This window comes from Astatotilapia calliptera, unplaced genomic scaffold (genome assembly GCF_900246225.1).
Source record: "Astatotilapia calliptera unplaced genomic scaffold, fAstCal1.2 U_scaffold_10, whole genome shotgun sequence".
NCBI lineage: Eukaryota > Metazoa > Chordata > Actinopteri > Cichliformes > Cichlidae > Astatotilapia > Astatotilapia calliptera.
The window spans coordinates 111,527-124,432 of record NW_020535619.1 but is presented as its reverse complement, the minus strand read 5'-3'; the positions used below and the strand labels follow the sequence as shown (position 1 = coordinate 124,432).

Genomic DNA, 12,906 nt, shown 5'->3' with positions numbered 1-12,906 from the left:
AGTTTGGCTAAAAAAAAAGACTGAGTCACTGCTTTCAAAAAGTTCAGTTTTTATCATAAAATCTACATTAATCTACGTCAGTCCAGCCTCTGACCCCGTAAATATATAATAAATAAAAAATCAAATATAAACTGAAACAAGCAAACTCACCGTGGAAACTAACTGAAACTAAACAGAATTAAAAACACAAAGTGAAAAAGAAATGGAAATAAAAACTAATTAAAAATTACAAAACTACAACAACCTTGCTGTCTGTGGATATGTTTCGGGTGGAGGTTTCAGCCACCACAGATGTCTTCCTTCATTTGTCTGTAAGTCAGTGAGATCATTTAAAGATGGTTACATATCTGCCACAGTGTTAATTTAAAGTTCTCACCCTTCGTGTTCAGAGGCAGCAGGTGGAGGGACAGCAGAGGACTTTTTAAAACAAATTTGATTCAGCAGGTCGGCCTCTGTTAAAAATATCACGAACTGTCCGCTCAGACTGTTCACACTGAAACAAAGATGGAGGATAAAACATGTTTTACATTTCTCAGACTGAACAAAAGTTACTGTATTAAGTTTAAAACACTGTTAATAAATCGGAACATTTAAAGATGCTTCAGTCACGGTTTTTATATTAATAGTAAGTCAGATGTTGAGCTTTGGCGTGAAAAAAGTTTTTCTTTTTTCCCTGTGAGGAAAAAAGTTTGAAAAAAATCAGTTTTAAGTTTTATATATACATATTTGATTTGTACGGGACTCATATTTTAATACTAAAGTAAACCTTTTGTCTTCTGTCTGTACAAAATACCAGATATTAAAGTGCGGATGTTACAGATGTTTATATCTATATTTTATTATGAAACAGAACAAATGAACAGTTTAGCACAAACAAACGTTAACATGTAGATATTGTACTAAACTGCAGTGAATATGAACTCAAACTTTGACTTTTACAAGATTAAACTTTATAGTGACGTGTAGGAGAGGAACAGATGAACACGAACTTTGACATTTGAATACAAACGAGTGATTCTGAGCATTTTTTTTCTCACCTCTCATCATCTTATAATATATTTGCTTATTCTTCATAAACAGTAAAAAAATCAGATCAGTGGATCTAGTTTACCGTTTTAATGGCAGAATGGACAGAAGTTTTATATCTGTGTTTATTTTTGAGGGGATCACTGTATATCAGGACTGTTATAGTTTAATATTATTTCATTTCAACTGCTTGAGCAAAAAAGCTTAAAGTTTGAAACCAGGAGTTTCCATAGTGAGTTAAAAATATTTGCACAGCAGCTCCGAGAACTTTTATCAATATTTCTTTGAATCCTCTAAATTTCATTCATGGGCGTTGGACTGTTCATAGGTCTCAATAAAGTTTGTTTCAAAAGAAAAAGACTGACACAGACACGTCATCCGTCTGTGTTCATGTCACATGAAACTTAGTGGAAAATTCCTTCTTATGCTGCATTCAGGAGCACCAGTAAAACCTCGGTTCTCCAGAGATTAGAAACGCTTTGGGTCACGTGAATGGCGGCCATGAAAACGACATTCTTGTATCAGAACCAAGAAATGTTGATTTCTCAGGGAACATTACTGATAATTAAGAATTTAGAGAAATACATATTTATTTTAATAAAAGCTGAACCTGCTCAGTGGAAAAACAGAAATGTGTTACGGCCCTAGCAGGGCCTCCTCCTGAAGGTGCCTGTGTGGGCGTGTCCTTCAATGGCTTCTGCCTGAGGTGCCAGCTTTCCCTTTTACACAGCTGACTCTCATCAGTAATCAAAAGTATTTAATCCCAGGGAAAGGTGAGCTCTGGGCCAGAGTGCCATGTGAGTGGTTGCAGCTAGTGAGCTGCTCTCTTTCTTTCTGGCTCACATTTTACTTTATTGACCAACGCCTGAGTTTTGTTTGTTTTCTTAAATGGTGATAGCGGCTTGTCCGTCTCTTTTAGTTGAGCTACTTTAATAAAACTCTTTAATTTAACCCCTTTGCCTTCTTGTCTCCTTTTTCTGACCCGGACACTTTTTGTTACTCCCCCCTCACCGCCTAGACCCCTCAGGGGAACGTAACAAATGAGACGAGATTAAATCTGACATCACGAAGTTAAACTGTCAGAAACTCTTCTGAAAATCTGCCTCCTCCCCCCCTGTGCTGAGCTTCAGGTGGAGTCCTGCCTCCTTCCAGGACGGCTGTAAGTTTGCTTTGTTTCCTCCTATAACAGTTTGTCTTTAGGAACTTTAGGGGCTTTTTTTCTCCTCATGAACATGATGTGAGACAGAGGACAGAGCTGCTTGTGTTCTGCTTTTTTGGGTTTCCCTCAATAAGCTGCTCCCTTTATGTTCTCAGTTCTTCTGTATCTAATGTCAGCATGTGAGTCATCTTCAAACACAAGCTGAACATGTTTTCATGGTAGCATCGGTAGGATTCATGGAAAAAGCACTGATTCAGGTCACTAACCAGGTTCAGGGGAATGACTGGAGTATTTCCCAAACAGAGACATCGTGCGGGGACCTTTGTTCTCTTGTAGACTCTGATATTGTTTCCAATGTTTCCAATAACAAAAGAGAAAATCTGTTTGATTCATTTTTCTTTCTTTCTTTTGTAGATATAGAGATATACCTCTAGGTTAGATTTATTTCTCTGAACCTCCACAGCTGCAGGTGGAGGAGATGGTGTCTCCATCAGCAGATTCAGTGGAAAGGCCGGACTTAAAGGAGGCTTCAAAAGGCTTCCAGACAGGATGAACTGGGCTAAGTGAAAGAGGATAGAAAGGATTGTTTTGAACTTTGAATCATATAAAATCATTCCTGTAGTCCCAGAATAAAAACATTGTAACATTTGAATGTCACAGCATATCTGAGTGAAGGATAAGTCAGTGTCTTTAGCTTGTATAAAACAGCCTCAATTCACCAAAGACATCTTGCTTAACTATAGCTGAGAGCCAATAAGCAGATTTTTAGAGCCCAGATCTAAAAGTGTCTAAGAACAGTTGGTTCATGGACCCTTGGTCTGAGGAACAGAATATAACAACACACTACTTAATCTAGTGAGTAACTAAGTAATGTACTGCATTACTTTTAAGAAAAGCAAGAAGAAGAACCCGAACAGAGCAAATCAGCATGTGAACTTTACCCTGACTCAGTCTGAGCAGTCAGACGGCTTTTTTTTTTTTTTTGGAGTAACACATAAAGGTGTGACACACACACACACTTAAATCCAATCTGAAGTGAGACTCAAAGTTCAGTTTGTACATAAACAGTAAAAGAAACTGCATTTACAGTATTTCACAGAACTGAGTACACTGATTTTCCTGCCTCCATCAGTCTGTGGAGGAGGTGGAGCTGCTGCTCTCACTGACACACTGACTGCAGAATGAGCTCAGCTGCTGTTCCACAGTAACTGCTGCGAGGTGGACACATCTGTTTGACCATAACCAGTTACTGTGTCAACAGCTGTTGGAGGTCAGGGGTCTTTATAATTACAGTGCAGGTGGATATGCATCCACCTGCATGAAGCGCCTTGAGGTGACTTTTGTTGTAATTTGGCGCTATATGAATAAAATTGAATTGAATGTAGTGTAGAACTGAATTAAACATGCTGACGTTATCTGTTTAAAAATCCTTCATTACAAATATTGGATCTGCTTCAACAGGAAGTAATTATGACAACAATACAAAGGTTGTTGGGTTTGATATTTAGACTGACTTAATTAGATAATGGTAAACGGCCTGTATTTGTACAGCGCTTTACTAGTCCCAAAGGACCCCAAAGCACTTTACACATCCAGTCATCCACCCATTCACACACTGGTGATGGCAGCTACATTGTAGCCACAGCCACCCTGGGGCGCACTGACAGAGGAAACATTCCACAACATCAACACAAGTACAGAAACAAACTGTCACTTCTAATTTTTCTTATTAATAGTGAATCAGTGTGTGTCAGTGAATGCATCGTGTGTGCTTCAGGCTCCATCTAGTGGACTGATAGCAGAGCAGCTGATGGCAGCTTCCTCTGCCTCACACTGCTGTCTGACTGCATCCAGCTGACACTGAGATGAAGCAGGAAAGAAGCAGCTGATATTTGGACAGCACACATGATGAAAGGAGGATTTCAGCTGATGTGCACATGAATGATTTGTGTTTCCTCTGCAGGTAGAAAGTGTGTGTGAGCTGATGTGAATTGAGCAGCATGGATCAGTGTGAGGACAGAGAGGAGGGAGTCCCTCCCTCTAAAAGCACTCTGTGTGGGGAACATGAGAGCCAGACCAAAGCTCAGAGGTGAGATGACCATCTCTAACTGTCCATGACTCTTCTCCATGTCACAGCTCAGCACTCACATCACTGCTGCATCATTATTCACAGGAACCAGCCTGGACCTCCACCCAGCTCTGTGTCCTTACAGAGTGACGGGTCTGAAGAGCGCTACATTGAATTTAAATCCCAGCCTGTGTCTGCTGCAGAGAGGTGAGCTGTTAGTAAGATGAACTCTTTGATTTAAATGATTTGATGTTTCCTGGTTTCTAAAATGCATCTCTGTAGCAGTAGTGTCTCCAAGGACACACAGGCTCAGCTGTAACTGTCATTTTATCTGGTTTAAGACACATTATTATTATAGACACACAATTGGCTGTTTTTAACTATTTATTTTAATCACAGGTGTAAATTTCGACCTCACACATCTCGATCCTAAACTATGATAGAAACAGCTGCTAGCAGTGGGTAGTTTGACTTTAGCCTGGTGGCTAAGCTAACGGTAACAAGTGTGCCAGCTGTGCTCTGTGAGGATGAGACGCTGCTCTAGAAAGCAAACAAAGGTTTGTGCAGCTCCTCTTCAGAAAAGTGTTCAGAGAGCATTAGACAAAGGCTCGTCGTGTGAGACAGGAACACAAAGTGTTTGTGCCACGTGATGCTGCAGGATTTGTTAACATGTCCATGATGGTAACATCTCCTCGTCTAACTGCAAACACATGAGCGCTCCTAACGGCAGCTATCACAGCCACACAGGCAGACTGTGTCTCACTGTTGCATTCAGGGACATTTGTTTTCCTGTAAAAAGCTGAACTCTAATCTAAGAGGACTGTTACTGACAGGAAACAGCTGCATTATCTGCAGTCTGTGTGATCACAGCTGCTTCAATCATGTTTGTGTCTGCAGAGGTCAGAGGTCACAGTCTGCAGGATCCAGCTGTCCGTCTGTGAGGAGTGACCGGTCCAAAGATGACCCTCTACACTTCAGTGGTGAACCTGGAGCAACGAGGTCAGAGAGCTGTGATGACTCCTTTACATGTTTGTGTTTCCTGGATAAATATGACCTGAAACATCCTCAGATTGTTACAAAGATTCATTAAAAAGAAAACAATGAAAGAGAAAAGATCCAAATGTTCGACTTGGTCATTTGCTGTTTGAGGACAGTGATGCTCATATCTGTGGGGAAAGTGTGACCTGAGTGGGTTCATGTTTGTCTTTAAAGAACAGAGCTGCTCTGATTCTCTTTGTGTCTGATCTGTTAAACAGTCTGAGAGGTCACACAGAGACCCAGCAGCTAAAGCCTGGATCATACTGGCTGCTGTTACTCCATCAGGACAACACTGAACCACAGTGGTGTGGATGTAGTGGATAAATCCCACCATACTGATGCTCAGAGTTAACCACAGGGAACAAAACCAGATGTTACCTTCAGATTGTGACCTTTGGAGTGGACGATGCAGATTTCAATAGAGAATAAATGTTGTTGTTTTTCAGCTGTGAAGAAAGAATCTAATTTTCTGAACTGAAGAATTTATGATGCTGGAAACAACATGGAGACTATAACACAACATTTCCACTGTGTTCATAGAATGAATGTAAAACTGTCAGACATTCATTAAATATGCAAAATGTCTACAGAAGCATCAGAGGGTCAGACGTGAAGCACTCAGTGATTTTGATCAAATGACTCATCAGTTATTGATCTGTACTACACTGATCTACCACGTTAGTAAAGCTGGTGTTCTGGTGGTGGAGGGAGACTCGGATCATGTTCTGGTTTTGGAGCAGTGATCTGCTGATGGTTCAGTTTGATGAGCTTCTTCAAAATCATCCCTGACATCACCACTGAAAGGACGTCCATGAAAACAGAATTACTGATATGTTCACAATCTGAGAGTTTAAAACTTGACAGACTTGATTCAGATGAAGTTATTTGAGCAGAAACTCCTGGATCTTTATCCTGTGTTGATCTGATCCTTCATGGTTCCTCCACAGAGTGGACCAGCAGAGCTCAGAGGTTCCCAGTGGTCAGTCTGCCCAGCAGCATCAAACACAGCTGGACTCCATATTTATGGTCTGTACATGTACAACAACTACTGTTACATCTGTTCTGTTCACAGTCATCTCCATGCTGCTCTTTGTAGACCAGTGGATCGTCAGTGTGTCCAACATGGATCTGATGTTTGGCTCCATGATTTCAGTCTGATTGGCTCATTCATAAATATTCTGTTCCAGCTGCTGGAGGACAACATCATCACTTTTGTGAAGAACGAGCTGAAGGAGATCCAGAAGGTTCTGAGTCCAGATTACCCAGAATGCTTAGAGAGTCAGAGGAGCAGCAGCAGAGAGGCATTTGTGAAGATCACAGTGGACTTCCTGAGGAGAATGAAGCAGGAGGAGCTGGCTGACCGTCTGCAGAGCAGTAAGAGGATTTATCTAAAGATTTAAGCTGCTGGATAAATGAACATTTTCCAGAGATGGAAGATGGAGCAACATGTTTTAAAGATTCGTTCTTTTGGAATTAAGTGTTTTAATTTATTTCTTCTCTTTCAGAACTTCCAGCTGCAGTTTGTCATCGTAACCTTAAATCCACCCTGAAGAAGAAGTTCCAGTGTGTGTTTGAGGGCATCGCTAAAGCAGGAAACCCAACCCTCCTGAATCAGATCTATACAGAGCTCTACATCATAGAGGGAGGGACTGCAGAGGTCAATGATGAACATGAGGTCAGACAGATTGAAACAGCATCCAGGAAACCAGACAGACCAGAAACAACAATCAGACAAGAAGACATCTTTAAAGCCTCACCTGGAAGAGACGAACCAATCAGAACAGTGCTGACAAAGGGAGTGGCTGGCATTGGGAAAACAGTCTTAACACAGAAATACAGCCTGGACTGGGCTGAAGACAAAGCCAACCAGGACATCCAGTTCATATTTCCATTCACTTTCAGAGAGCTGAATGTGCTGAAAGAGGAAAAGTTCAGCTTGGTGGGACTTGTTCATCACTTCTTTACTGAAACCAAAGAAGCAGGAATCTGCAGCTTTGAAGACTTCCAGGTTGTGTTCATCTTTGATGGTCTGGATGAGTGTCGACTTCCTCTGGACTTCCACAAAACTACAATCCTAACTGACCCTAGAAAGTCCACCTCAGTGGATGTGCTGCTGATAAACCTCATCAGGGGGAAACTGCTTCCCTCTGCTCGCCTCTGGATAACCACACGACCTGCAGCAGCCAATCAGATCCCTCCTGACTGTGTCGGCATGGTGACAGAGGTCAGAGGGTTCACTGACCCACAGAAGGAGGAGTACTTCAGGAAGAGGTTCAGAGATGAGGAGCAGGCCAGCAGGATCATCTCCCACATCAAGACATCACGAAGCCTCCACATCATGTGTCACATCCCAGTCTTCTGCTGGATCACTGCTACAGTTCTGGAGGATGTGCTGGAAACCAGAGAGGGAGGACAGCTGCCCAACACCCTGACTGAGATGTACATCCACTTCCTGGTGGTTCAGGCCAAAGTGAAGAAGGTCAAGTATGATGGAGGAGCTGAGACAGATCCACACTGGAGTCCAGAGAGCAGGAAGATGATGGAGTCTCTGGGAAAACTGGCTTTTGATCAGCTGCAGAAAGGAAACCTGATCTTCTATGAATCAGACCTGACAGAGTGTGGCATCGATATCAGAGCAGCCTCAGTGTACTCAGGAGTGTTCACACAGATCTTTAAAGAGGAGAGAGGACTGTACCAGGACAAGGTGTTCTGCTTCATCCATCTGAGTGTTCAGGAGTTTCTGACTGCTCTTCATGTCCATCTGACCTTCATCAACTCTGGACTCAATCTGCTGGAACAACAAACAACCTCCAAGAAATCTAAATTATTTAGCAAACCAAAACTTCAATCTCTCCACCAGAGTGCTGTGAACAAGGCCTTACGGAGTCCAAATGGACACCTGGACTTGTTCCTCCGCTTCCTCCTGGGTCTTTCACTGCAGACCAATCAGACTCTCCTACGAGGTCTGCTGACACAGACAGGAAGTAGCTCACAGTACACTAAGAAACCAGTCCAGTACATCAAGAAGAAGCTCAGTAAGAATCTGTCTGCAGAGAAAAGCATCAATCTGTTCCACTGTCTGAATGAACTGAATGATCGTTCTCTAGTGGAGGAGATCCAACAGTCCCTGAGATCAGGAAGTCTCTCCACAGATGAACTGTCTCCTGCTCAGTGGTCAGCTCTGGTCTTCATCTTACTGTCATCAGAAGAAGATCTGGATGTGTTTGACCTGAAGAAATACTCTGCTTCAGAGGAGGCTCTTCTGAGGCTGCTGCCAGTGGTCAAAGCCTCCAACAAAGCTCTGTGAGTACATTTGTACTCATGTCTTTACTTTTAACATCCAACTGTGTCAGTAATTTATTTCACCAGGCTTTCTGTCTTTGTATGAATTTGTAAAGTTTTGGGATTTCTCCAATACAACTGTAACCTCTTTGATGCCTCCAGAACTCGAGACGCTGGATTCACCATAAACTCTGATCATCACTGCTGCTGTTATGTTATCAGTCTTTGTTTAAACACTTAGGCTGCATGTGCCTGATGTTGTGATACTTTATATTCACATGCATGCTCCTAGATACATTTCTACTGCAGGTCTATTTTAGTCACAAATGTTGGTGAAACACTTGCTTTTACATGCATGGTGGGTCCTGCATTAAAGAAAGCATTTGAATTACTCAGTGAATCCTGGCAGCCAGAGAAACATCCTTAGTTCCACTTTAAACTAAACTAAACTCTGCTTCGGTCTTCCACAGTGTGTTTGTTGTTTCTTTGTTGTTGTTGGCCTGCTCTCTGATGATAAACTGCAGCACAGTCTAAAGCAAACCTTCTGACTTTATTGATGTATATATTCTTCCTGTTCACCTTGGACACACAACAGCTCTCTGTTTGTTGTGATTGGATCTAGAACAGCCAACATATCCTAATCTAGATGATTTCTAAGGTGGTATCTGGGAGGAAAAGTTAAAATCAGCTTGGATGGCCTGTACTGTATGATGGCCTTGGTTGCACCACATTGGATAGCCATGCAGGGTGGTTCACTCCTTGGGCAAGAAGACCGAGGAGTGAGCCACCCTTGGTCAAAGCTTGGCCATTCAAGCTCAATGTTTTCCCCTTGTTGGTTGATGATAGTATTTTTTTTTACCTGACTTATACTCATCATTGTCTTCAAATTAACTCACACACTGCTGACTGCTGTAGCTTACCTGGCTGAGCAGGTGACCCATGCACTGAAGGTTAGAGTCGTGACTCCAGGGCCTGGTTTGAGTCTGCCCAAGACCATTTCCTGTGTGTTATTCTCCTCACTTCTCCCTCCCTTCCTGTCTTCTCTGTCCTATACAGTGAAGACAAAAGGCCTCAAGTTGTGAAAACTCTTCCCCTTCATCATCTTCCATCTCTCTCATCTAACATCCCCAGTATTCTCTGAGTAGAGAATATTTTCACAATCTTGAATGATAAGGATCCAAGTGGGTAAAGTTAGTTATTTGTTGTGTTCCTATTTGCAGCTGGGATAGATTAAGAAAAACTATCGGCTGCCAAAATTACATCCAGTTTAGAAGACAAACATTGAGTTAAGTGTTTGTTTCATTGTCCTTCACAACTCATCAACCAGGTGTCACAAACTGCAGCAGGACAGTACAAAGCATGTCATACTGGATGGCTGCAACAACCAGAGTTTTACCTACCTTTGGTATTTCTTGACAGCATGAGCGTAATATTTACTGAACAGAGTCGTCTTCTGTAATCTTTTCAGATTCAGATTCAGAACACTGTAGTTATATTCAAGGGGCAATTAGGATACTGACCTTGCCAACCATACATACAATACACAAACATCACATTGGGGAGACAGGTCAGGCTAGGTAGCTGGCTGGTCAGCCGCTAGAGCAGCGACCCGGAACCGAACAGCAGAAAATGCACAACATCAGGAAAGATGAGGAGAAAAAAGAACTCCTCCCAGACTGAGCTCCAACAGGGAGATCAGTTTGAGAACAGACAAAAGAAATGACCTTAGCGCAGACCACATGAAAACTCTTAATACGCCATAGTAACACATGACAAGCAACAGGGATGGGTAAAAGGTGAGAGACAGCCGGTGTAGACAGCGCATCCGGGCCTGCAGCATTTGCGCTGGTCCCCTCGACCCACCGTCTGCACCGGGAGGGGATAAGCATGCTTAGGATGGGAAGGAACAGTCCAAACACCCTCTGTTATCAGGGTGAGATTTGTTATGTTCAGCTCCAGCCTTGAGACCACAGCTGGCGCCGGTATGTTAGCCGCATAAAATGATGGTGGCTTTCTTTGGTGCGAACAACTGCATGTCAATTTCACAGCTGATCTAACAGTCCGTCACTCGTCTCTCAATCTCCCGTTGGAGAGCCACGAGCTTCTCCGAGAGGTTATTGGTTTTGCGCTCAAAGAGCAAAGTCTGAGAACTCACGACCGCCATGAGCTTCTTCAAGATCTTATCCGTTCAATAAGCCCACTTTGAGAAGTCACGACCCGTCCATTGTTTCAGTCACAGCGGGCAGCCTTGTGGGGTTTGAACAGCTGATTCTGCTTTCTTTAATCTTCAATAAGCCAGGGCCAAGCCAGCTCAGATCAGCAAGAACCCTTTGCTGCTGTGAATGTCCGTGCTGCTATATTTCAGCATCAGGCTCTAAATGTACAAATGGATCTGAGAAGATTTCCAATCATGTTTCTACTAGATTTACAGTTTGTTTTCATGTCTTCTTACTCAGATGGTGGAGCAGGTGGAGCTTACAAGGAGTAAGTGCTGATATAGAAGAAGAGTTGTGTTTAAATGAAGCTATTTAGTTAACCAATAATTGTATTGCATGCTGGCATTAAAAATGTTTCATTTGACTGATTTAATTGTTTGTTTGTTTTCTTCCAGACTGAGTGGCTGTAACCTCTCAGAGAGAAGCTGTGATGCTCTGTCCTCAGTTCTCAACTCCCAGTCCTCTAGTCTGAAAGAGCTGGACCTGAGTAACAATGACCTGCAGGATTCAGGGGTGAAGCTTCTGTTTGCTGCACTGCAGAGTCCACATTGTACACTGGAAACTCTCAGGTCAGGATCCAAACATATCATTAAATGATAATATTGTTTAAACAACCAAGCTTTATAGAATTGGCAGGTGAACTTTTCTTTATCTTTGGATTGCTTAGGAGATTCTTAATTACTGTCTGAAGATTTTTTTTACAGTCACATATTTTGTTTTAATGGTCAAACAGAATTATTGTTCAGTTCAATGAGCAGGTAGCTGTGAGATTCATAATAATGAGGTATATTTGTATTAAAGATGACTAAACTTGAACAGTAGCTGTGAGTTACTTTGTTTACTCATGTGTGCTGATGTTGTGAGTAATTTAAAGCTGAAGTAAACTTGTAATGAGTTTAATAGAGTTTCAGAAGTAAGTGTACTTGGAGACATTTATGTGTTTACTAAAGTCCAGGAGCATGAGGCTGTGTGTAGCATAGAGGAACCCAGACCTCAGCTTTGTCTCCTGGTTTCTGTTGCTGCTGTTACAGTTTCCCCTCATCGTTCCCTTCAACAGTCTCCTCACTGTAACAAATCAAAGTGTTACTGTATAGATTTACGTCTGAATGTTGCCATGTGCTATTAAAACTAAAAGTGATGTTTCATACACCCACGTGGTTCAGTCACACAGTAACTGATGGTAAATAATGTTTGTGTTGAGCACATCGTACAGGTCAGCTGCTCCACACAGATCTCAGGTTTACATGCTGGAACAGTTTGTGATCATGAAGGATAAACCTCACTTCCTCTTTGTTTCATACAGATGTGACATGAACAATAACACATTCATGAAATCCTTTTAGGAACACAAACACTATTGTAGCTGGAGAATATATTTGAATGTAGGATAATGTAGGGGATCATAAACAACAGTAATAACTAACCACCACCTCACCATTTGGGTTGGTAGCTGCATGTTGATTGATGAAGTCATTTTCTTCTTCCTCCATTTCTACCTTGTTAACATCAGATTAAAAGCTGCACAGAGACAGGCACTGGACATGTTTAGCCTAGCTTAGTACAAGGACTGGACATGGGGGAAACGGCTCTCATCACTGGATTTTTTTTTGGGATTTGGAGTTCTTTGCCTCTGCCAGGACGTTAACATTTGATCTAGTTTTTTACAAAGTTCCCCTCAGCGTCCAGAGCCACCAATATACCTTTGTTCAATAGCAAGTGACATTTATAAATGTGTGTTTCCAGAACAGGAAGCAGCAGAACTATTGTTCTGCACTGATCAACATCCCTCCTGTGACCCATGGCTTTTATATTCAGAGCCAGTGAGCACTTTCACAATAATCATGATTTTAAAAACTGTGATTAAAATAATTGCTGATGTTAATCAATTAATGAGTTAACGAGATAATAACAGGTTAAGTTGCCCTAATAATTAGACTTTGGTGACAAACTGATGTGATCTCCATGTTTCCTTTGTTGGACTGTGGGCGAGTGTCAGAACTGAATGTACTGAGTAACATGTAGAGTTTAAACATGTGTCAGTTCCAGTTTTAGAGCTCTAAAGTGCAGCTATCATGTTAGGAATATGTTAAGAATAGACAGGAACACTGAGCACACTG

At 41.9% G+C, this 12,906-nt stretch overlaps 1 protein-coding gene across 1 annotated transcript in view; it reads left to right on the top strand.

Annotated features, from left to right (window-relative positions):
• The first annotated feature begins 4,185 nt into the window (after nt 1–4,185).
• Nucleotides 4,186–12,906, top strand: part of LOC113017307 (NACHT, LRR and PYD domains-containing protein 12-like) — a 113,765-nt gene continuing 105,044 nt past the window's right edge. Inside the window, exons 1-6 of the mRNA XM_026160472.1 lie at nt 4,186–4,274; nt 4,359–4,460; nt 6,239–6,317; nt 6,479–6,665; nt 6,797–8,594; nt 11,185–11,358. Of these exons, the coding sequence (XP_026016257.1) occupies nt 4,186–4,274; nt 4,359–4,460; nt 6,239–6,317; nt 6,479–6,665; nt 6,797–8,594; nt 11,185–11,358 (2,429 nt within the window). The remainder of the gene's footprint in view (nt 4,275–4,358; nt 4,461–6,238; nt 6,318–6,478; nt 6,666–6,796; nt 8,595–11,184; nt 11,359–12,906) is intronic.